A 25,649-nucleotide genomic window follows, 5' to 3' on the forward strand; every position below is an offset into this window, starting at 1 on the left:
GTTACTGTTACACGCGCACACACACACACACACACACACACACACACACACACACACACACACACACACACACACACACACACACACACACACACACACACACACACACACACACACACACACACACACACACACACACACACACACAGGGGCATCACTAAGCCCCCACTCCCTGTGTGTTGACGGAAGAACAATCCACATGGTGAGTGACAAGCAGCGTGTGTGTGTGTGTGTGTGTGCGTGTGCGTGAGAGAGAGCAAAAGCGAAAAGCCATTTGGTGGTTTAGAACCAGTGACGCCAGCTTCACTGTTAAGCACTCAATTTATTTCCCTTCATGCTTTGTGTGTGCGTGTGTGTGTCCGTGGAAAGTTGCAGGAGAAAGAAAACAAAGTACTCTTTATACGTGTCTTATGACCCCTCCCCCTTACTTCCTCTCACATTCGCGTCCTGCGCTTCTATTGGCTAGCCGGATCATGTGTATGCATGTAGATGTGTTTGTGTTAAACCATCCAGGTGGTCTTTAGTGGCGATGCTTCACATTAAGTTCCACTCACAATAAGTACCTAAACTAATAACTAGCCTCTCTGCCGCCCCCTATCCGAGGCGGCGTGATGTAGCAGCCTCACTTCCCAGATTTTCTTTTTTTTTTTTTTTTGTCAACACATTTACACCCCAAAAAGTGGGTCGCTTGTCACGCCCATCTGGTCCCGCCCCTGGTGCCAATGTGCCCGGGCCCATTCGGAGCATCAGGCGCGTGTAGTCATGGTGGTCGCGCTCACCTCCCTGCTGGACAAAGTGCTCTTCTTCTCGTTCACGTCATGCTGAACGCGCTCGCATTCCTGCTGGACAAAGTGGTGTTCTTCGTGACGTGCGCGCACCCGCCACCGCCGCCCCTCGAGCGCGAGCGTGTCTACCGGCGCGGCGACTTGCTGGAGGTGCCGCGCACGCTCTTTACCCACTTCGGCATCTACCTGGGCGACGGCCGCGTGGCGCACCTCATCCCGGACATCCTCCCTGCAGTCACGTCGGACGTGCGCCACCTCCGCCGCAAAGTGACCAACACGCGCCTGGTGCTCGGCGTGCTCTCCAAACGCGCGAGCGTGCGCGTGGACTCCGTGGAAGACTTCGCGTATGGCGCGAGCGTGCGGCTCAACACGCACGCCATGGAGAGCGCCGGACGCGGTCCCCCCGACGACGAAGAGGCGGCGCGGCGGGCCGAGCGCCTGCTCGGCAGCGTCACCTACAGTCTGCTGTGGAACAACTGCGAGCATTTCGTGACGTGGTGCCGCTACGGAGACGCGCGCAGCCTGCAGACTGAGCAGGTCAGAATGGGGCGGCACGGGCGGGGGCTACACTCATATTGTGGATAGCTTTGGCGTGACTGCTTTTATATTTGTCTAGTGACACGTCAGCGAATAGGCATTTTCTTTCACTTTCCCAAGTCAGCTAATATCCATCGACGGCACTTTGTTTAAAAAAAAAGTGGTTCTCAAGCCTTTTACACCAAATAGCATCTCAAAAAAGTAGTTGAATCTTCGGATATTACAATAATTATTGTATATAGTATGTAGGCTACATGTCTATTCTGTATATATATATATATGTGTGTGTGTATACTGTATATACAGTACACACACGTATGTACTGTATGTATATACACATATACATACACATGTATGTACGTATGTGTGTGTGTATATATATATATGAATATGTGTGTATGTATATATAGATATATACACATTCAACATTATCGCTGCATTCAATAAAAATACACAATGATTCCGTTAAAATGTATTGGACAAAAAAAAGTTGTCCATGAATCATTCTTAAATTTTAAATTGTTGTTCTTAAAAGTTCGATACAGCCTAACTCTACTCAACCAATGTACTGGACTTAATAAAAAAATGTTTAAAGGCCATATATCATGCATTTTTCGAACGTTTTCTTGAATGGTTCCTTGCATACCACAAGAGGGAGCTCACGTACTAAGTAGAGAATCACCGGCTTGAAACACGTTTGCGCTCATCGAGCCTTTAAATGTTGCACATACATACAGTATATATATATATATTTAAACTTCCTTTCCATTCTTTTGGAGAAGCTTACCGGTAAGAACGTTGTTTTTTTTCAGAACTTTATGGTAATTGTTTGGCATTTACTGATCTGGCTACTTTTGTTTTACCGTGTTTTAATTGAGCACATTCGACAGTTCTGTTCTTCAGTTGAAAGGGCGATGACAATTTGCTCCTAAAATTGTATTTACTCGTTAACAACTTTATGCATTTACTTTTGTCTTTATCAGTTCTGCCAGTGGTTGAAGTCACTGATCCGAGACCAACGGAACGCGGCTGTGGCGGGAATGCTGGGCCTCCTCTCCCTGGCCTGCTTGGGGGTGTCCTCCGGGACAGCCCTGCCCGCTGTCTTCATCCCCTTCACGTTGTGGATGGCCAGCTGAATCCACCTGCCATTATTTAGTGAGGGGTTTTTTTTGTCTGACCATTTTTGTATTGCGGGATGTCACGTGATTGTAATGCTTTCGACTCATGTAAATAAACAATTCATTTGGAAAGGCCCCGTGCTGTTTTTCATTTTGTTTGAGAGTCTTTCAGTATTTTGAGGGTGTCTCACAAGATTGATTACGCGCCAGAGTATTTGTCATGTAAGAACATTTTTGTACAGTCGAACCTCGTAACAACGTACCTAGAGGGACATAAAGAATCTGTACGTTGTCACGGTAGTTCGGTGTAAGCATTTCCAATAAAATGGCCACCAACTACGATGTATAATACAATGTTAACATTTATAAATAATAATACATTTGAAAGCGCTTTTCATCACTCAAAGACACTTTACAAGAGCTTAAAACACAGGATAAAAATGTAAAAACATGAACTTGTAATACAATATAAACATGTCAATTACGGTTATCAAGAAAAAAATATAGATTATAGGACGTGAAACAAACAACTGTAACGTTCCTACTTCAAGTGAAAAGCGCCTTCTCGAGTTCAGGAAGCCGAAGCGGTTTGTGTGAGAAAGCCTTCAAATGTCATCGGTGTGTCTCGGTGTCAGACAGTTTTTTGTTAGAGTGTTTCAGTAGCGTGTGTAAGCAAAAACAAAAAAATTACTTTGAGAGAGCCTTTCATTAATGTTTGTAATGAAAAAAAATGAGTATTGTCGAGAGAGAGCCTTTCACTAGTGCAGAGGACTCCCGCCCTCGCAGGCTATGACTCAAATCCTCGTTGACAGAAATTTCGACATTTAATATTTATTCTACACATTTTTAAAGCATTGGAAAACGTGAAGAATATTTGTGACATGTTTGTCCTCCTACAGAAACCATATTAAAACAAAAAATATATTTCCCTCCCACATCTTTTTCCATTTTTAAACATTTTTCTAAAAGCTCCACGGAGCCGCTAGGGCGGCGCTAGAGAGCCCCCGCGGGTAGTGTGTGAGTGCAAACCAATTGATATGTGGGAGTCTCCCGAGTGTGTGCGAGCAAAGAAAAAAAATCTCATGAGTATGAGAAGGCCTTTCAGTCGTGTGTGAGTGCAAAGATTTACTGTATGTTGTGAGATGGCGTTTCATGAGATAATATTCTCAGTCATGTGAGATCAGTTTATTGTGTGTGTGTGTGTGTGCGTGTGGTGGAGCGTGAGAGAGCATTTCAATGAGGGGCGTGCGTGCGCATTGTGACCCCGGCGGACCCTTGTAATGCTGCAGGTGTGTTCCGAGCAAACGAGTCGACGGAGATGGGGGATGGATGGTAATTGTTGTCATGGTTACCAACGTATTGTTACCGACAGTGTTCGTCATTGTTGCACTGGGAGTTGATTTTCTGGCCCGCCGTCTCTCGGGATGCTCCCGTGTCCAAGAATGGTCCTGACGATTCGACCTTGGAACCTGCTGCCATTTCCTCGGTTCCGGCTGTCAGGCTGACCTTTGGCGAGGATGCCCTCGTGTGATTGGCTGCTGATCTCCCTCCTCACCCCTCCTCCTCCTCCCTTTTCTCTTGGGCTGATTGTGTGTGGCTCTGATTTGTTCTATATCATCGGCCTTGACGAGGACAGGCGGCTGCCAGTCAATGGCAGCGCCTTCATGTGCGATGGAGGCGGAACAGCGGGATGAAGAGGTTCACGCATTTGCCTCGCAGTTCTGGGTTCAAATCCCGTTTTCTCTGGTTTTCTCCCAAATGGCATACTGAGGACTCTTAACTTGTGAATTGGTGAGAACGTGAGTGTTAGTAGTTGGTCTATAAAGTGCCCTCTCAAAATGTTCTGACAGCAAGATTAATTTCATTCCTCTTGTTGTGTATACCGCAGACTTTTAGGCTTCAGATCAAAAGATGAATATCACACAAAAGTTCCAATCATCGTGCCCCACAATTGGCTGGCGACCAGTTCGGGGTTTTACCGCGCTTACTGCCCAAAGACAGCTGGGATAGGCTCCAGCATGCCCCGCAAGCCTTGTGAGGAGAAGCGGATTAGAAAATGGATGGATGGAAGGAAGTTTCACTGAATTCCATATTTTCCTTCCATATTTACATCTAAATGTGTTCAACAACTCAAAACAGAGCACCTGTGCCAGTAAGCAAATGTATTTGGATCGGGCGTTATCAAATTAACTTAAAGTGATGTAACTCATGATGGTCACAACAGAATGAATTCTGAAGACTACAAAACCATTTTGTCAGGCAATTTCCATAAGAAAAAAAATTACATCCAAACTAATCAAAATAAACGTCACCACCTAACAAACTGAGCATAAGTGGAAGGTCTGCGACTGGCCAAGTCAGTCACCAGACCTTAACCGAATAGAGCATTCATTTCACCTCCCGAAGAGGAGACAGAATGGAGAAACACACAAAAAACAAAAAAAGAACTGAAGGAGGCTGCGGTAAAGGCCCGGAAAAGCATTTCAAACGAAGAACGCAACAGTCTGGTGAATTCGAGGGCTCGCAGGGTTATGCCACCAAATGTTATTCACTGCAAGTGAATTTAATCATGTCTGTTCCAATACTTTTGCTCACTCGAAAAGTAGGTGGCTCCTGCCAAAAAGTGCTTGGTCCAGAGTTGTTACACACATCTTGATGTAAATAGCGTGGAATAAAAGCTGGAATCCCAAACTTTTCTCTGATATTTTATCTTACGGGGGCGGCCCGGTAGTCCAGTGGTTAGCACGTCGGCTTCACAGTGCAGAGGTACCGGGTTCGATTCCAGCTCCGGCCTCCCTGTGTGGAGTTTGCATGTTCTCCCCGGGCCTGCGTGGGTTTTCTCCGGGTGCTCCGGTTTCCTCCCACATTCCAAAAACATGCAATGCAGGCTTATTGGACGCTCTAATTTGTCCCTAGATGTGATTGTGAGCATGGATGGTTGTTCGTTTCTGTGTGCCCTGCTATTGGCTGGCAACCGATTCAGGGTGTCCCCCGCCTACTGCCTGGAGACGGCTGGGATAGGCTCCAGCACCCACCGCAACCCTAGTGAGGATTAAGCGGTTCAGAAAATGGATGGATGGATTTTATCTTACGATCGGAAAAGCCACACGTCAACGAAAACGAAGGAATCGCACCTTGGCGTTCTGAGACTTTTGGATGGGAATGTACAGTACGTATGTGCAGTATGTGTAGAAAATGGCTGGCTGGATGGTTGTTTTCACGCAAATTAACATCCTCTTCCACCTCACCCCCCCCCCCCCCCCCCTTGGCCTCCTTTGTGACTTTGCTCCCCTCCCCCAAGTTGCGTTCCCTTGGCGTCGGCCTTGATGCGGCGCCACCTTGACGTGACGTCAGCGCTGACATCAGGAGCCAGCATGCGCTCCTTCACACACCTCCTCTGCACGGTGCGGAGAAGGGAAAGCGTGTGTGCGGTTGCGGCGGGGAAGAGGAGGGGACGATCTCATGAGACCATCATAATAGCCTATTTTTATTTTTCTGCTGGCAACAGACGACGCCAGTGAGCTGCCCGGATACGAACCTTCGTGTTGCTAGTGCTGGGGAGGGCAAACCTTCGCGTGTGTTTGATTTTTTGAAAATAGACACGTAAGCCAAGTCATTTGTAGATTAGGTAATAAAAAAAACATGTAGTCTCCTGTTTAAAATAATGAATTGAATTGTAATAAAGTAAGCAATTCTATAGCCTTTTGGGGGGGGGGTGGTTTAATTTCACAGGCTTATTTCATTCATTCATTCATTCATTCATTCATTCATTCATCTTCCGAGCCGCTTGATCCTCACTAGGGTTGCGGGGGGTGCTGGAGCCTATCCCAGCTGTCTCCGGGCAGTAGGCGGGGGACACCCTGAATCGGTTGCCAGCCAATCGCAGGGCACACAGAGACGAACAACCATCCGCGCTCACACTCACACCTAGGGACAATTTAGAGCATTCAATCAGCCTGCCATGCATATTTTTGGAATGTGGGAGGAAACCGGAGCACCCGGAGAAAACCCACGCAGGCCCGGGGTGAACATGCAAACTCCACACAGGGAGGCCGGAGCTGGAATCGAACCCGGTACCTCTGCACTGTGAAGCCGACGTGCTAACCACTGGACTACCGGGCCGAGGCTTATTTCATTAATTATTTATTTTATAATTCACAATAATAAATCCCTTAACGAATTACATAATGTGATAAATGAATATAAAGTGAATGAATACAATTATAAATGCAGTGTAATCTATGAGTAAGCCATTTTACAGAAAATAAAAATGCTCAATGAAACTGGTTTTAAAAAAACTAAAGGTAATGAAATGAGGAATATATGACTTATTTGAGATCAATTATCTGCCAATAGGGCGGGAAAATTTATTTTCAGCCCACCACACGTCAATCAATGTGACTGAACACCACTATCTAGCTGTGGCTGAAAAAGCAAAGCGTGGAGAGTCTCTGTCGGCAAAATGTGGAGCCTCAAAACGTAGAACAACAGCTAGCAGTCGCAGTTGTTTTCACCGCAGTGGTTTGGTACAAATGCAACGATCAGTCGCCAGATGTACAGGCTGAGGTGCAGCAGTATTTTTTTTTCACAAATCCAGTCCTGTCCAGCCAGATAACTCCTTGTGCATATTTTTCCTTGAACTGAGATCTTTAATCTGGGTTGTATTTTAGTTTTTACAGTGTAGCCATGGCAATACTCTAAATTCTTCATTGACATTTCAATCACAGTGTGATTATCTGTTTGTGCCTGACTGGGAGCACCGTCTGGGATGGTTAAAGAGGCCGATCCGGGAGTGACTAATGTAAAGCACTTCCATTTTGCATCATTTTGCAGCAAGCGTCGTCACTGAAATCCTCCACTGATAGTGAACTTAGCTGCGTTTTTTTTTTTCCATCGCTGGTTGACCGGCAGCATCAAACAGGTGTGTTTAAATGTCGAAGAAAATTGTTAGATAAGATGAGGAAAAACTTTAAACTTCTCCTCCCGGTTGACTGCAATCAGTAAACAGAGCGCGCCTCTGTCGAGGCCAAGCTAGTAGCTCGGCAATGCGCCATTCCCTAAAATGGTCACACTAGCAAAATGGCAAATGTCAGCGGTGTCCACAAGTTTTCCTGCTCGAGCTGCATACCGAAAAACGTAGCAGTACATTGTGTCCGCTGATCTTGCCGCATGAAAAAAAAACAATTCCAGTGGAAATTAAAATGTAATTAATTTAGGTACATGTTAAATATCGCAGCAATCGCAATATTCATTCATTCATTCATTCATTCATTCATCTTCCTAACCGCTTGATCCTCACTAGGGTCGCAGGGGGTGCTGGAGCCTATCCCAGCTGTCTCCCGGCAGTAGGCGGGGGACACCCTCAATCGGTTGCCAGCCAATCGCAGGGCACACAGAGACGAACAACCATTCGCACTCACACTCACACTCACACCTAGGGACAAATTTAGAGTGTTCAATCAGCCTGCCATGCATGTTTTTGGAATGTGGGAGGAAACCGGAGCACCCGGAGAAAACCCACGCAGGCCCGGGGGAGAACATGCAAACTCCACACAGGGAGGCCGGAGCTGGAATCGAACCCGGTACCTCTGCACTGTGAAGCCGTCGTGCTAACCACTGGACTACCGAGTCGCCGCATCATTATTTATTCATTCATTCATTCATCTACCGAGCCGCTTGATACTCACCAGGGTCGCGGGGGGTGCTGGAGCCTATCCCAGCTGTCTTCGGGCAGTAGGCGAGGGACACCCTGAATCGGTTGCCAGCCAATCGCAGGGCACACAGAGACGAACAACCATCCACACTCACAATCACACCTAGGGACAATTTAGAGTGTTCAATCAGCCTGCCATGCATGTTTTTGGAATGTGGGAGGAAACCGGAGCACCCGGAAAAAACCCATGCAGGCCCCGGGAGAACATGCAAACTCCACACAGGGAGGCCGGAGCTGGTATCGAACCCGGTACCTCTGCACTGTGAAGCCGACGTGCTAACCACTGGACTACCGGGCCGCCCCAATCGCAATATTCAACAACAATATTGCAAAACGCATATTACTGCATCGGTATCACTGATCCAGGCCAAAATGACATGATCTATATCGGATTGTTGTTGTTGTTTGTTTGTTAGGTTTTTTTTTTCCTGAATCAAAACCAGTCCGATCAACCCAAACTGTATCTTGTATCCTCAACTTCACTTGGCGCGACATGCCATTGCACAGATGAGCTGTTGCCATGGTTGCCGCGTGCCTGTTTTTGTCACGTGAGCAGTTGCTCCACAGTGTACGTGATTTCTTTTTTTTTTTTTTAAATGTCACCATCAAGCAAATTACTTTATATAAATATATATGTATATATAGATATACATGTACATACACACACATACATTCATGTATATAACCGATGCCGATTTTGATATTTGGCAGAATGCCATTCCGAGAGAAAAATGCACAAAAATCTGCCAATTTTTGGAGGACGCGTGGGGGGCGGGTGTTTCAATATGCTTGATGTTTTTCCTTATCTTGTAATATGTGGAATCGGCCGTCTGATTAATGTGCTTGGCCTTAATCTTAATGAAACGCCGCACACTTTGATCCCCACAAAGCAGCTTTTCTTGGCCACGGTTGGCTCTGTAGCATTAGCGCCGTTAGCTTCTTTGTGTGCTTAGTTGAGGTAGGTGGGATATTCCTGAGGGATTTTCGGCTGAGAAAAGCGAATTGCCAGAAAACCCCCGCCATCCCCCCCTGCCCCGGTGTTGCGTCTATTCGGTTTGCATATTTTCGTTTTTTGGGGTTTATCTTTTTTTTTTTTTTTTTGCATTTCCCCACTTCATTTTATTGGCCTCAATGGTGACTCAGAATTTTTGCACGCAGATTTTGCGTGAATTGAATTTCTATTTTTCATGCATTCATACGAATCATTTGTTAATTCTTTTCTATTGTCATGACACTGCCATCTGCTACCTCCCGCCTGCTCACTTTGATTTGATCTTCCTCCTCCGTCATCTTTCTCTTCTTCGCACTCGCAAGCACGCCCCGCCTCTGCAATGTGACGCTCCCCTGCCTCACTTGCCTCTTCTTCTTCTTTGCCGCCGCCTCCTCGAACTCGTGCAGTGATGCAACGTGCTCATCTTAGGTGACGAGGTGATGGATGATTTGAAAAAGTAAACAACATCACCTTTTTGTTTTGTTTGTTTGGACCGCCGAGGACTTTTGGAGTCTGGACCACGGAGACGCCAACTGGTCAGTGTGTCTGTCAACCTTTTAATATATTTGGAGAATGATATTCATACAAATCAACTCTTCAAGTGTGACTTTTATTTTGGGGGATGATGTCAGGGGCTTGTGTCATTCATTAATCGAACGAGTGCGTCTGCCATTTCATGAACGAATGTTTCGCAAACATGCATCATGTAAATACAGAGTAGATGTAAATTTAAGTGAACGCGCTAATATTGTATTAATCATTCACCGCCGGCCATTTTAGAGTACTTTGTCATTTTCAAGACACACACAGGATATTGTGTTCAACGATTGTATACCTACACCAAATATACAGAATGACGGAATGGACTTTCACCAGGGGGGAAAAAAAAAGTTAGATTCTCCCTTTTTCTGTTCATTTATGATCATTGGTAGAAAAGAGGCGGGTCGGACCAAATGCAGCCGCTTCTCCCAGTAGACTCACAAGCCGAGCAGCGCTGAGATCTAAAATGGAGAGGGCGTTGTCATCTACTGGTGGTTGCGCATCAGTGAAATTGTTTCAAAGTTTTCAACGATTTCAGAGTTTTCAAAGATTGACGCAGCGAAGGAGCATCAGACGCTCCCCGATCCATCTCCGTTCGAAAATATAACTGACAAGGCTATTTATCAGTGGCAGTGAAATTACCACAAGTGAAAACCTACATAATGTTTTTACTTCCTTACGTCTTTCATCTTGAGGCATTGCCGTTGAAAGGGCTCAGTCAGGCAACTGTGAGATGCAGAGTCACACGGTTCTCTTACCGGTTTTTTGTTGATGATTAAAGCAGTCTTCGAAAGCATGAACAGACTCAAGTTACGTACAAAACAATCTAGATCAAATGCATTATTGTTTTTACCTTTTATTTATGTGAGATGTAGACAGTATACTCATATATATATATTTACATATATACGTTAGAGCTGGGCGGCCCGGTAGTCCAGTGGTTAGCACGTCGGCTTCACAGTGCAGAGGTGCCGGGTTCGAATCCAGCTCCGGCCTCCCTGTGTGGAGTTCGCATGTTCTCCCCGGGCCTGCGTGGGTTTTCTCCGGGTACTCCGGTTTCCTTCCACATTCCAAAAATATGCATGGCAGGCTGATTGGACGCTCTGAATTGTCCCTAGGTGTGAGTGTGAGCGCGAATGGTTGTTCGTCTCTGTGTGCCCTGTGATTGGCTGGCAACCGATTCAGGGTGTCCCCCGCCTACTGTCCGAAGACAGCTGGGATAGGCTCCAGCACCCCCCGCGACCCTAGTGAGGATCAAGCGGCTCGGAAGATGAATGAATGAATGAATATTAGAGCTGCAACTGATGATCTTAATATTATTTAATCGATTTTGTCGATTATTTTGTCGATAAATCCGATTTAAAAAGTTTGAATTTCCATCCCCAAAGTTCAAAGAGAGGACATTATTTCAAATGACGGTTCAGGAATCGCACAAGGATAATGAGGATTCAGTTACCGATTAGGATTCGGCAATTTGCAGTGCTTCGCACATATGGGACTTGACAGTATTGGCCATAAAATCTGAATTTTCTCCTATCGAAGTGATTAATGCAATCAAAATTCACATTCAGTCTGGTGTCAGCATTGATGTATGATTCTGTGCTATATGTATCTTGTTTTCTACGTTGTTGTCATGTAAGGAAGCCACTATGTCACTTTCTAACATCGTCATCCGACAATGCAACCATTTGCGGCAGGGGTTCCTCAGGGCAGCATGCTAGGTCCCTCTAGGTTTTTCTAACGACGTCATCTGACAACGCTACCATTTGAGGTGGAATTCCTCAGGGCAGCATGCTAGGTCCCCGTAGGTTTGTTTATAATACTGTAGGGATGCCTTGCCTCCAGGTGACTGCGTCTCTCACTACACTGGCTCCTCCAGATGAGAGTGAGCCAAAAATAGCACAGGCGGGAAACGTGTTGATGAATAAATCAGTGTCCCCTTACGCGTCGCTAACCGCTACGCGATCCATTGCTCTTCATCACAAACCACACAATCGACTGAAATTCCTCAAATATTTCTTTCTTTTTCCTTCCACAGGCAATGTGCAATGGCCCTGCCAAATCAGTAAGTCTGACTGACTGGACATATGATCTGCGCGACTGGACAAATGATTGTGTGAGAGAGGACAAACGAGAAATTATTGAACATGCAAGACATACGATTGGACCTTGAACCTGTGGCCGTGGACATACATCTGCGATTGGATATCCGATATATACAGTTGGATGTCGGATGCAGGCAACTGGACAAAATTGCGTGACCGGATCAGCTCGGATTCTTGACGAATGCGATTGGCTCTCCAACGTGCGCAACTGGACATAAGACATGGACCAGGTCGACGTCAATCGGGACCCACCCACGAGTGAGTCCGTAAATCTCAGTTACCACGACGACTATGACGACTTGCTGGCCGACGCGGAGCACCTCGGGTTCGAAGGCGGCACCTTTCCCGAAGACCCCATCCGACTGCTCGGAGTGCAGGTGAGTGACAGGTTGACGTCCAGACGGGCCTCCCGGCAAATACTGTGTCTGTCTCTCCTCGCTCCAGGTGGTATTGATCGCGGCCTACAGCGCCATTATCCTGCTGGGGCTTGTGGGTAATTCTCTTGTCATCTACGTCATCTACCGCTTCAAGACGCTGCGCACCGTCACCAACTTCTTCATAGCCAACTTGGCCGTCGGTACGTGCAACACCCAATTTACTCTCTCTCTCTCTTTGTGTGTGTGTGTATTCATTCATTCATCTTCCTAACCGCTTGATCCTCACTAGGGTCGCGGGGGGTGCTGGAGCCTATCCCAGCCGTCTCCGGGCAGTAGGCGGGGGACACCCTGAATCGGTTGCCAGCCAATCGCAGGGCACACAGAGACAAACAACCATCCACGCTCACACTCACACCTAGGGACAATTTAGAGCGTCCAATCAGCCTGCCATTCATATTTTTTTTTGAATGTGGGAGGAAACCGGAGTACCCGGAGAAAACCCACGCAGGCCCGGGGAGAACATGCAAACTCCACACAGGGAGGCCGGAGCTGGAATCGAACCCGGTACCTCTGCACTGTGAAGCCGACGTGCTAACCACTGGACTACCGGGCCGCCCATGTGTGTGTATATATGTATTATATTTATATACTGTATATATGTATATAAACAGGGAGGGTGGTCCAGTGATTAGCGCATTGACCTCACAATGCGGAGGTCATGGGTTCGATCCCAACGCCGGCCTTCCTGTGTGGAGTTTGCACGTTCTCCCTGAGCCTGTGTGGGTTTTCTCTGGGTACTCCGGTTTCCTCCCACATTGCAAAAACATGCATAGCAGGCTGATTGAACTCTCCAAATTGTCCCTAGGTGTGAGTGTGAGTGTGAGCGCGGATGGTTGTTCGTCTCTGTGTGCCCTGTGATTGGCTGGCAACCGATTCAGGGTGTCCCCCGCCTACTGCCCGGAGACAGCTGGGATAGGCTCCAGCATCCCCCCCGACCCTAGTGAGGATCAAGCGGTTCGGAAAATGAATGAATGTACTTCATATATTGCATATTATGTTGTGGACCCCCAAGCAACGGCTCGCTCACGGACCCCAGTTAAAATGTCTCGCGTCCTTTAAATGCCACTTCCTGTCCCTTAGCCGACCTGCTGGTGAACGCGCTGTGTCTCCCGTTCACGCTGGTCTACACGCTTCAGGGTGAGTGGCAGTTTGGCAGCACCCTTTGCTTCCTGGTGCCCTTCGCCCAGGGCCTCGCCGTCCACGTCTCCACTCTGACCCTCAACGTCATTGCCCTGGACCGCCACAGGTCGGTAGGCGGGTGGATAAGCCGGCGGGCGGGTGGGCGCTTCTCTGAGTGGCCCCGGGGCCAGACGGGTGACAGCGATGTTGCCATGATTACAGGTGCATCATTCACCACCTGGAGACCAGGATGCGCAAGGACACCTGCTACGGGGTCATCGCGCTCACGTGGCTGATGAGCGCCGCCCTCGCCAGCCCCCTCGCCATCTTCCGAGAGTACGGATCTTTCGCGCTGACGCCTGGGCACAGCATCCAGGTACCTCCTCAGAGATGGCACTGGAGTCATTATGACTTGGACTCCATTCACCGTTTTGACAAAAAGTAAAAGACGTTCGACTCCACTTGGGTTTGGAATTTATCGACTTGGTTGAGACTGGAAGGTAAAGACTAGAGACCCACTTCAGACTTGGAGTTTGAAACATGAGAATTGCTTGGGACTTGAAGGTTGAGACTTTGAGACTTACTTGAGGCTCCAGATTAAGATTAAGCCTTAAGATTTTGAAAATTGCTAGAATCCATGAAATGTACATTTGAGACTGATTTAAGATTTCAAGATTAAGTCTTGAGACTTGAGTCTTCAATGTTCAGGCTTGAGACTTCAAATTTAAGACATGACACATGATACGTAAAGGGTAAACCTTAGGTATTTCAAGTCTCAAGTCCCTCCGAGGCCTGATGAGCCTCAAATCTTAACCCTTTACAACCTGAGCCTTTAAATCTGAACGTGTCGGCGGCGACACTTTTCGCAGCGACACGTGTCGGCGCCGACACGTTCAGATTTAAAGGCTCAGGTTGTAAAGGGTTAAGATTTGAGGCTCATCAGGACTGGGAGGGACTTGAGACTTGAAATTCGAGACAAGAGACTCGCTTAAGACTTGAAGTTTAAAGATTGAGCCTTGAGACTTTTGAGAATTGCTCAAGACTGGAAGATTTAGGCTTGAGATTTACTTGAGACTTGAAATGTAAGACAGAAGACTTGCTTGAGACTTGAAGTTTCAAATTTGAGACTTGAAAGTTCAGACATGGTACTTGAGACTTGAAGCCTGAGACTTGAGAATTGTTCGAACCACGTTGGTGATTCAAGGGTTACTATTTAAACATACAACTTGGGACTTGGAGATTTCGACTTGAGTTCTACTTGTTACTTACATGCGTTCAAAGGTAGCACATTCAGGTCCAGAAAATAAAAACCCTGCCACATTTTGGCTTTAACCACAGCAAAGGGCCGCCGGGGAGTACCCTGACCTGCCGGTTATTAGAAGCACCCGTGGCTCCTGGATTTCGAGTCTTGAACCCATTTCCCGTACTTCCTCTTTTGCCCATCAACACGATTTTGTCCCCCCCACCCCCCGTCTACAGGTTTGCACCGAGAAGTGGCCCGGGTCCAGCACGGACGGGACGGTGTACAGCGTCTCTATGTTGGTGCTCCAATACTTCCTCCCGCTTGCCATCATTTCTTTCGCCTACGCCCGCATCTGGTCCAAGCTGCGAGGTCACGTCAGCCCGGCGGAGGGCGGGGCCGACGGCGCGGCCGCGGGCTCCCAGCGCCACCGCCGCCGTCGTAAGACCACAAAAATGCTGGTGACCATGGTGGTGGTCTTCGCCGTCAGCTGGCTCCCTTACCACGCCTTCCAGCTGGCCACCGACATCGACAGCACCGTGCTGGACATGCCCCATTTCCGTCTGCTTTACACCCTCTTCCACGTGGTGGCCATGTGCTCCACCTTTGCCAACCCGCTGCTCTACGGGTGGATGAACCGCAACTACCGCGCCGCCTTCCTGGCCGCCTTCAAGCTTCGGGATAGAGGGTGTGGGCGCGGGCGCGAGGACTCCATCCGCCAGTTGAATGGGGAAGATGAAGGGAGGACGAAGAGGGAGGAGGCCAGGCAGGAAGTTGCGTGCGCCTGTCTCAACGCGACCGACGTGTGAACAGCACGGGTTGCGGATTCATCCGTTTTATTATTTTTTTGGTGGCTAAACTACAGCCTGTAGCAGCTGACTGTGGGCAAGGGAGGTGGGGTTGATCGAAGGCCTCGACACTACCGCAAGAACTGACCTTCATTTACAACTTGAATTCCAATAGTCCTGCCGTGAAACTGTATTAAGACATTGCCGTCATTCTGTTCTCTTTATTTGGTTTAGTTTGTCATGGATGAACTGCTTCCTCTGTATGTTGATGTAAGATTTTATTTGATTTTACTTTTTTTGTCCAATCCAATTTCAGACGTTTTGTGTTGGCAGGTCATCAGGGGAGGCGGCCCGGTAGTCCAGTGGTTAGCACGTCGGCTTCACAGTGCAGAGGTACCGGGTTCGATTCCAGCTCCGGTCTCCCTGTGTGGAGTTTGCATGTTCTCCCCGGGCCGGCGTGGGTTTTCTCCGGGTGCTCCGGTTTCCTCCCACATTCCAAAAACATGCGTGGCAGGCTGATTGAACACTCTAAATTGTCCTTAGGTGTGAATGTTGAGTGTGAATGGTTGTTCGTCTCTGTGTGCTCTGTGATTGGCTGGCAACCGATTCAGGGTGTCCCCCCGCCTACTGCCCGAAGTCAGCTGGGATAGGCTCCAGCTCCCCCCGCGACCCTAGTGAGGATCAAGCGGCTCGGAAGATGAATGAATGAATGAATGAATTATTGTGAAGGGCGGCCCGCTAGTCCAGTGGTTAGCACGTCGGCTTCACAGTGCAGAGGTACCGGGTTCGATTCCAGCTCCGGCCTCCCTGTGTGGAGTTTGCATGTTCTCCCCGGGCCTGCGTGGGTTTTCTCCGGGTGCTCCGGTTTCCTCCCACATTCCAGAAAACATGCGTGGCAGGCTGATTGAACACTCTAAATTGTTCTTAGGTGTGAGTGTTGAGTGTGAATGGTTGTTCGTCTCTGTGTGCCCTGTGATTGGCTGGCAACCGATTCAGGGTGTCCCCCGCCTACTGCCCGAAGACAGCTGGGATAGGCTCTAGCTCCCCCCGCGACCCTAGTGAGGATCAAGCGGCTCGGAAGATGAATGAATGAATGAATGAAAGGTCATCAGGGGCCCAATGTAACATCAACTGTGTTAGCGTTAGCAGCGCGACGAGCTCTTTAAGATAAGATAAGATATCCTTTATTTGTCCCACAATGGGGAAATTTACAATCCCATCACGTTACAAATGTGTCCTGATGTCAACGTCTTTCCGTCTTTAGGTCGGTCAGAGCAAAACACGTCCGCACACATGTTACATTTTTTTTTTTAAACCAGCACCTCTCTTGACGAGAATGCGTTTCCTTTGTCATGTTTTTGTCACGCTATCCTATAAATATTGATTGTAAACCGTTCCAGATGAAGTACGTGGGATACTGGCGTGCCGTCATATTGCATTTTTGGGGATAAATATGAAGTCTTTCGAAAAATGGTGACGTGACAGTGGCTTTGCGTAAGTCCCTACTAAAGTCTCACGTAGCAACCATGACCTTGTCTCATTTACCGTTCGAGTGTTCAGTTGGTGGGAAAAAGCGCAAGTTGGTGTTTGTGTACAAAGTGCAGCCGCACAAAAGGTCGTCGCCCACTCGACGGTTTGCCCAACCTCGTCTGAGTCACGAGTGTCGGGGGCGGCTTCAAAACCGGACGGCTGCGGGATCTTCGGAACATTCGACAACATGCGACGACCAAGTTTGCTGGCCTGCCTCGGCCTCGTGTGCGCGTGCGCCGCCGCCTCGCTGGTGAGACAACAGACAAAACCGTTGTGTTGCTTGAACATCGAGTGACACTATCCCACCCCCCCGTACCCCACAAAAAAAACAAATGTCCACAGGCTAGCGTGGTGGACCCCAGGGGAGCGCGGCCCGTGGTGCCCAACACCCGATCTGACAAGTGCGCCCCCGAGAAGGAGTGGCCTTTCTGCACCGACGACGACTGGGTAATGTTGGATTTTTATTTCTTTTTTCATGAAAACGAAACACTCAGTGTGAGTACCTTTTCCACCTCTGCCGCCAGGGTAACAAGTGTCCGTCAGGCTGCAGGATTCAAGGTTTGATGGACCACCAGGATCACAGCCTCCTGAAGAAAATCGAAAAGATCCGCGATATGCTGCAGCAGTACCAACTCGGGTACCGCTCGGCCGATCAAGTGACCAAGCAAACATACGACTTCCTGAAGGAGAAGCTCATCCTGAACTCCGGTTGGTCCCCGCGCACCTCCTTCGGAACCCCCTGCGTGCTCTTTTGTAGCGCGACTTGAGGAAGACGTGTTGTTTGTTCGACCCGCAGGCCAAGACGACCGCTACTACAACTTGGCGCAGAGCCTTCGCCAGAGGATCTCCGACATGAAGGTGAAGATCGACCAGCAGCTGCGGCTCCTGCCGGCCCTCCGCGATCGGGTGATTGATCAGGTGGCCCAAATGCAGAAACTTGAGGTGAGCCTCGCTTCGCTGTGCTGAGAAGGAAATGAGAAACAAGTTTCTAAGGGTCTCGCTCTCTTCCCTCTAGGTGGACATCGACATCAAGTTGCGGTCCTGCAAAGGTTCTTGTGAGAAGTACTTTGAGCACCAGGTGGACCACGCCGGTTACGTGGCTCTGGACAAACAGGTTAGCCGCTGTCTGACATGCGCTGACATTTTGGGTCCAGTGATAATTGAAAAAGGACCCTATCATCGTCCTGAATTCTTTATCCTCTGTCAAGAGGATAGTGACTAATATGACTGAGTTGCTGACATGGGCTTCATTGCACAGTATATCCTTTTCATTGCTATATTGGCTTGCAAGGTGCACCTATCTGAAAGAGCATCACAATGTCCATTGAATTAAGGCAAAAATATGACAAAAGTTGTCTTTTCAAATGAACCAGCTCCAGGCCCAGCAGGTGCAGAGCATCCAGTCTGTGCGCCAGTTGGAAGTGATGCAGAGCAGGCCGTTGCAAGAAGCGCTCGGGGGCACCATCTACAAGTCCAAGGCTACCAAAACGGGACAGCAAGAGAAAGACGTCTTCCACGAGGTCAGGGCGCCTCGCAAGGCCGAGAACCTGCTTTCAAATGTAGTCATGTAGTCGGTGTGCAGTAGCCAAACCCGGATTGAGTTATTTTACATTACCCCCTTATCTCAGGTTACTCAGAAATTGATTTCAGTGGTGGGTTAACCCGAATCCAAAGGGGTTCGTCTGCTGTGATGCGGACGTTGTATCGGTCTGTCGTGGTGAAGAAGGAGCTGAGCCAAAGGGCGAAGCTCTCAATTTACCGGTCGATCTACGTCCCAACCCTCATCTATGGTCACGAGCTGTGGGTCGTGACCGAAAGAACGAGATCCCGGATACAAGCGGCCGAAATGAGTTTTCTCCGCAGGGTGTCCGGGCTCTCCCTTAGAGATAAGGTGAGAAGCTCGGTCATCCGGGAGGGGCTCAGAGTCGAGCCGCTTCTCCTCCACATCGAGAGGAGCCAGATGAGGTGGCTTGGGCATCTGATTCGGATGCCTCCTGAGCGCCTCCCTGGTGAGGTGTTCCGGGCATGTCCCACCGGGAGGAGACCCCGGGGAAGACCCAGGACACGCTGGAGAGCTGGCCTGGGAACGTCTCGGGATCCCCCGGGGAGAGCTGGAGGAAGTAGCAAGGGAGAGGGAAGTCTGGGCTTCCCTGCTAAAGCTGTTGCCCCCGCGACCCGGCCCCGGATAAGCGGTAGATGATGGATGGATGGATGGATGGATGGGTTAACCCGAATCCAAACCTAATGTACTGGTTCACATTTTCACTGCCAGCTGTTTTCAAAGCATTTCCTGATACTACCAGGCATTTTAGAGCATTTTGGTCTTTCATAAGGCACAGAATGACGTTTTTGGTTGCAGGATCAGCACAGAACCTACAAAAAGTAAAAGAATGTGTTTCACGAGAAATCTTTTTTTTCATAGCTTTTTCCATTCTGAAGTAATCAGGAGTAAAACATGCCTTGGTTTCACCAAAAACGCCGGTTTCTGACCCCCCCAAAAATGTGACAAGAAACAGGTCAAAAAGAACAGTGACTTTGACAATGGTATTTTTTTGGGGGGGGGGGGGGGGGTTCTGACATCTGAAACTATAAAGCAATGAGCTGTTGATCTCTCCACACGGTAGTTGGGAATCAGTGGTCTGACGGATGCTATCTTGTTCTCCATTGCTCAGGTGAAATCCCTCCAGCTGATTCTCGAGATGGAAGGTTCCATATCCTCCCCCGCAACTATCTCCAAAGTTCCAGGTACTTCCACCTCTTCATCAAGCTCCTCCACGCATTCTAAGTCCATCACTGAGGTCTCAAGAGGCAACACCGGAGACTTGACTGGCAGCGTTAGCAGCACACAAAATTGCGTGGTAGTGACCAAGACAATCACGGAGATGACCCCGGACGGCCCCGTGGAAAAACAAGAGGAGACCTTACAGGGTGGTCCCGAATGTTCCTTTTTCTCCAGCCTGAGCCATGTCCCCTCCTACATCAAGACCACTCACGTGGGCGGCGTCAAAGGAAGCCAATTGGACACAAAATTAGACTCCCCACAGCCCTTTGCGGGGGTGGGCTACGACTTGGGAAAGTTCTTTAGTGACAACGCGGATGATGACGTTCCCGCCGTGCACGCTCGCAGCGTGCAAAGCGCGCAAGTCGATCGCCAGAGCGATTACACGGGAAAAGGTATTGCACCCCCCAACCTGGAGTGACGCCGCAATCTGCTAGCTTTGGGCTTCGCGTCGTGAGCCCTAGTCACAAAATACACTACTCACAGGAAGTTAGGAATACAGTGCTCCTCATCTTCGACCTATTCACAGATTATTTTGGACCAGTAGCAGCCCCCCCCCAAAAAAAAATCGCCGAAATGCTCTAAAATGCTACAAGATGGCGCCAAAAGCCCCGATCTAATGCTAAGGAACTACAGTATGATTTGATATGGCGCGACTGAGGGTAGTTTTTGCCATTTTCTATTCCTGTACTTAACCGCTGCTTTTTGTTGGGAATTTCTAAATTGTTCTCCCGAATGACATTTTTCAGATGAGCCAAAAATATACAATTGCTTTTAAGGGCTGAATTGAATTTGAGCGCTAAACTTTTGAATACCCTGGAATGTTTCTGTAGTCGGGCGGCCCGGTAGTCCAGTGGTTAGCACGTCGGCTTCACAGTGCAGAGGTACTGGGTTCGATTCCAGCTCCGGCCTCCCTGTGTGGAGTTTGCATGTTCTCCCCGGTGGGTTTTCTCCGGGTGCTCCGGTTTCCTCCCACATTCCAAAAACATGCGTGGCAGGCTGATTGAACACTCTAAATTGTCCCTAGGTGTGAGTGTGAGTGTGAATGGTTGTTCGTTTCTGTGTGCCCTGCGATTGGCTGGCAACCGATTCAGGGTGTCCCCCGCCTACTGTCCGAAGACAGCTGGGATAGGCTCCAGCACCCCCCGCGACCCTAGTGAGGATCAAGCGGCTCGGAAGATGGATGGATGGATGTTTCTGTAGTCAATGCACAATTTCACAAGAGGTGTCTGATGCATGGATATTTCCAAATGTGACTTCTATGCCTTTCTGTGACACTTCCAGTCCTTGGAAATTTCCATGGATCCGACACCTCGTTGGTTGTTCAAAAAGGAAGGAGACATTCAACAGCTTGACAAAAGTTTAGCGCTCAAATTAAGTTCAACCCTAAAAGCAATTGTATATTTTTGGCTCATCTGAAAAATGTCATTCGGGAGAACAATTTACAAATTCCCGGTGCTAAATGTACATTTTGCGTTCATACTGAAATTCCAGCGGAAAAAAACAAATATCCCTAACTTTCTGAGAGTAGTGAAACTCGTTCAAATTTTTAGCTCTAGCATCCGTGGTGAACTTTCTGGAATTTGAAGAACCGAATGATGTGTTGCAGATTGCGTTGATATCTTCCACAAGCACACCCGGGGGGAAACGAGCGGCTTGTTTAACATCAAAGCCTCGGCCGCCGCTGACCTCGTGTCAGCGTACTGCTTCCAGGAAGGGTTGTTGGGAGGCTGGTTGTTAGTCCAGCAGAGAGAAAACGGCTTGCTCAACTTCAACAGAACTTGGGCCGAGTTCCGCGAAGGTTTCGGACGTGTGGACGCGCAGGGGAGGGGGGAGGTGTGGCTGGGCAACCAGAACCTCCACTTGTTGACCAGCCAGGGTGAGACCCTACTGAGGGTGAAGATGCAGGACGGGGAGGGGGGCGTTCGCACTGCAGACTACATCGTTCGCGTGGGTCCTGAGGAGGAGGGGTATCCGTTACATGTCTCCGGTTACAGCGGCACCGCAGGCGACGCCCTCGCAATGTCCTCCGCGTCCCACAGTGGGATGAAGTTCAGCACTTGGGACCGGGACAATGACGCGGGGGCAGGAAACTGCGCGGCCACACGCGGCGGGGGCTGGTGGTACAACAACTGCCAATTGGCCAACCTCAACGATGGCGCCGGCGCGGTGTGGGACGGTCGGCGCCTCAAGAGTGTGCAAATGTTTGTGCGACCTGCCACGTTATGAAATTCTCCTGAGTTGACCTTTGGTTCTGTTGACTTTCCACCCCTTGTTTCCAAAATGTTCAGCACTGAACTCAATAAACGATCGATGTTCACCTCATCTCCTCTGTGTGTTGTGTTTTAGCGGGATCCACTTGGACACAATGTGGTCCTGTGACTCCTAAAGTGGTGAAATCTACACACATTCCCCACTCACTACTTGGGATGACCCTAAAATGCTCTAGAACCTTCATATTCTACGTATTCCATACCCCATCTTCCCCAACTGTTCACTGGGAAGCAAGACCATCTGTACCATACGTAGACTACGGTACAAAATTTGGGATAACCTAAAATGTGCTAGAACCTTCACAGGGTTCCCTAAACTTTTGAATGAACGCGTTCTGCCGGTTCAGACGCTGTAACCCGCAATCTTCCCTGAGAGCATTTGAAGACTCAAGTCTATGGTAACATCAGGAGGTTGCAGCAGAGGTAAAAAGAGACTGGAAGAGTCACAGAAAGGCATGGAAGCAGACGTACGTAGAAATGGAATGGTGGATTCAAGGCTTAAACATTCATCCATTCATTCATCTTACGAGCCGCTTGACAGCCTTGGATAGCCGGTCCTAGGGTCGTGGGGGGTGCTGGATGCTGGAGCCTATCCCAGCTGTCTTCGGTCAGTAGGCGGGGGACACCCTGAATTGGTTGCCAGCCAATCACAGGGCACACAGAAACGAACAACCATTTGCACTCACACTCACACCTAGGGACAATTTAGAGTGTTCAATCAGCCTGCCACGCATGTTTTTGGAATGTGGGAGGAAACCGGAGCACCCGGAGAAAACCCACGCAGGCCCGGGGAGAACACGCAAACTCCACACAGGGAGGCCGGAGCTGGAATCGAACCCAGTACCTCTGCACTGTGAAGCCGACGTGCTAACCACTGGACTACCGGGCCGCTCCGGCTTAAACATCTGTTGTGAAAAAGTACTGAAAAATTAAACAGTACAAATGCTTGGAAGCTACGTCAACAGGAAGTTGCTTGTTTTGGTCAAACAGATCTGTCAGTGTGTGTTTGCGTTGAAGTTCTTTCCAAAAAAAGCACACAAACAAGACGTCCTTGGACCCTGCTAACCACATATTTGCTCCGCGCCCACAGCATGCGCAAGCCTGCACATCCAACATGGCCGCCAGCAGCCCGGCCTCTCCCACACTGGACGACGCTGCCTCGGCAGGTCGGACGTGCCGCCGTGTTCCCATGGTGACTGGGTAAGAAGAGGAAATGTGTCCCGTTGGCCTTGAAGCCAATAGGCTATTTCAACATGACATCATATGCCCAAGCATTCTCAAAGTAAACAACTCAATACGTGTCTTTTGACCAAGGCAGAGCGGTTGAGAAAACAGGGGAAATAGCTTGAAAGGATATTTACAGGAAGCTGTACGGGTTCTGTAAGACGGCCAAGACGCTGGAGGCCGCAAATGACGAGTTGATGGCGAAGGTCGCGAACGTCTACCGCCAACACCGGAGGGTCCTGGTCATCCAATAGGGTAAAGCCAGCCGCAAACGCTTCGGTTTTTCCGTGTGGTGTCCATGATACTGCAACTCCTTTTCGAAGCACTACTTTTGTCCAAATGAAGTTCCTCAAATCACTTCGACCTGGGTCCAGGCCACCAAAATGCCACATGATGAGATACTGGCAAATGACAAATTTAGTCGAAATGAAGCTAATCGACTCACTTGGACGTAGTTCCTTGGCACCAAGACGCCATCAGATTTGGCAAAGCATAGATTTTGTTGAATAATCTGCTTCGTTCTCTTCCTCATAGCTCCTTGGCATCAAATGTCAAAACCGGGCACCAAAGCATTATCCATTCATCCATCCATTTTCCGATCCGCTTTATTTTCACCATGGTCGCGGGGGGTGCCGCAGCCTATCCCAGCTGTCTTCGGGAAGTAGGTGGGGGGACACCCTGAACCGGTTGCCAGCCAATCGCAGGGCACACAGAGACGAACAACCATCCGCGCTTACACTCACACTTAGGGACAATTTTGAGTGTTCAATCAGCCTGTTATGCATGTTTTTGGAATGTGGGAGGAAACCAGAGTACCCGGAGAAAACCCACGCAGGCACAGGGAGAACATGCAAACACCACACAGGAAGGCCAGAGCCTGTATTGAACCCACAACCTCTGGACTGTGAGGTCGACGCGCCAATCACTCGTCCACCGAGCATCACCTTTGCTGAAATGAAACTCCTCAACTCGTGTCAACGTAGTTCCATGGCACCAAGATGGGATGCATTTGCAGCAAAGCACAACTTTTTGTTTAAAGGAAACTCTCAATTCGCCACCAGAATAATTCCTTGACACTTCCTTTTTTTCGGCTAAAAACGCCTTACTATACATGGTCGTTTTTTTTCGGCTAAAAACGCCTTTCTACAAATGGTCATGTTTTTTGGCTAAAAACGGCTGACTATATACATGGTAGTTTTTTTTCGGCTAAAAACGCCTTACTATACATGGTCGTTTTTTTCGTCGAAAAACGCCTTACCATACATGGTGGGGATTTTTTTTGTCTAAAAACGCCTTACTTTACACTGTCGTTTTTTGGGGGGGCTAAACACACCTTACTCTACATGGCCGTTTTTTTCGTCTAAAAACGACTCATCGTTCACTTCAAAAAGCCGAAATACTCAGGCCTGCTCCTGAATTATTTAAATTTTTGCAACATTTGTTTATAATTGTATGTATATGTTATTGTTTGTGTTATTATCATATGCAATTGAATAAGTAGACCATTTCAGAATTCAAAATTTGGGACTCGCTCATTGCATAATGTGACTCGTACTTTTCTGATCAGCGAGTCCCTGGGACTCGCTGCCGGTGAACTGTAAAATTATCACTGCAGAGATTACCGCTTTTTCTGCTCTCAGTGATGGATTTCTATGCAAAGTCATTTCTATTACATGTCCTCGGCTAGGCCTCAGCTTCAAAATCAGTCCTTGGCTCTTGGCCTTGGAGGCAAGTCCTTGGTCCTTGGCCTTGGCCTCGGAAAATCTCTCAAGTCCTTGGCCTTGGCCTTGGCCTCAGGTTGCCAGTCCTTGGACACACCACTGGTGGCTACTCGCCAACTCATTTACAGTTGCCACCCCGTGCAGTCACACATGCTAAAATCAAGCATTGTGTGGTTTACAAAGTGGAATTGCTCAAACTGTCTCGCCATTTAGTGCAAAAATCCAGGAATAAAAGTGCTAATTTGGAATCAATGCTCGGCAGGTGGACGTGGAAATGAAACTGCGAGCGTGTGCGGGATCCTGCAAGGCGGCGCTGCCATTCAGCATCGACGACGCCGCCTATCGGACACTGCGGGCAGACGCGACTGAGTTTGACAGCCAGAGAAGGAAGCAGGCCCCACCTCCGGGAGATATCCCACAAATCAAACTTCGGCCTATGCTCGTGAGCCCGCCCCCGTCCAAAGCGTACAAGCAAATCCCGACGGTGCGGAGCGAATTGCTCACCCAGTTTGAGGACATTGGACAAAATCTGCTCTTTTTGGTCCAAGTCTGAGAATGGCGAACCTCACGAATCTTAGCACTTCTCCAACATCCAACATTGGAGTATTTAAACATCATTAACGAGTACTGTAACAGCATCATTATATTCTATGACGTCTTCACTTCTTGTATTGAGTAATCGCAACCACACTAACTCACCAATCTTAGTAAACGTAGCTTCCATATTGCAGAGGTACTGTTACGATATG

The 25,649-nt window shown here is 48.6% G+C and overlaps 3 protein-coding genes across 4 annotated transcripts in view; all 3 read left to right on the top strand.

Moving 5' to 3' along the window:
• The first annotated feature begins 32 nt into the window (after positions 1-32).
• LOC127602803 (lecithin retinol acyltransferase-like) lies at positions 33-2,572 on the top strand. The gene is made up of 2 exons (XM_052069149.1): positions 33-1,322; positions 2,306-2,572. The coding sequence occupies exons 1-2, from the start codon at positions 723-725 to the stop codon at positions 2,456-2,458; spliced, it is 753 nt and encodes a 250-aa protein (XP_051925109.1). The 5' UTR covers positions 33-722; the 3' UTR covers positions 2,459-2,572.
• Positions 2,573-8,456: 5,884 nt separating this feature from the next.
• npy2rl (neuropeptide Y receptor Y2, like) overlaps positions 8,457-25,649 on the top strand; it is a 94,683-nt gene continuing 77,490 nt past the window's right edge. The window contains exons 1-7 of one of the 2 annotated variants that reach the window (XM_052064450.1): positions 8,457-9,680; positions 11,723-12,166; positions 12,234-12,366; positions 13,307-13,472; positions 13,568-13,721; positions 14,825-15,706; positions 16,478-16,539. In XM_052064450.1, coding sequence (XP_051920410.1) covers positions 12,011-12,166; positions 12,234-12,366; positions 13,307-13,472; positions 13,568-13,721; positions 14,825-15,394 — 1,179 coding nt within the window. In that variant the 5' untranslated portion in view covers positions 8,457-9,680; positions 11,723-12,010 and the 3' untranslated portion in view covers positions 15,395-15,706; positions 16,478-16,539. Of the gene's footprint in view, positions 9,681-11,722; positions 12,167-12,233; positions 12,367-13,306; positions 13,473-13,567; positions 13,722-14,824; positions 15,917-16,477; positions 16,540-25,649 lie in introns of those variants that run through there. The other variant, XM_052064448.1, reaches the window with a different exon arrangement.
• LOC127599953 (fibrinogen alpha chain-like) lies at positions 16,992-22,007 on the top strand. Its single transcript, XM_052064220.1, has 8 exons — positions 16,992-17,153; positions 17,246-17,350; positions 17,428-17,611; positions 17,700-17,845; positions 17,919-18,017; positions 18,268-18,423; positions 19,576-20,077; positions 21,292-22,007. Exons 1-8 carry the CDS (start codon positions 17,091-17,093, stop codon positions 21,909-21,911), a joined length of 1,875 nt encoding a protein of 624 aa, XP_051920180.1. The 5' UTR covers positions 16,992-17,090; the 3' UTR covers positions 21,912-22,007.

The sequence above is a fragment of the Hippocampus zosterae genome, chromosome 1, assembly GCF_025434085.1.
Source record: "Hippocampus zosterae strain Florida chromosome 1, ASM2543408v3, whole genome shotgun sequence".
Lineage (NCBI taxonomy): Eukaryota > Metazoa > Chordata > Actinopteri > Syngnathiformes > Syngnathidae > Hippocampus > Hippocampus zosterae.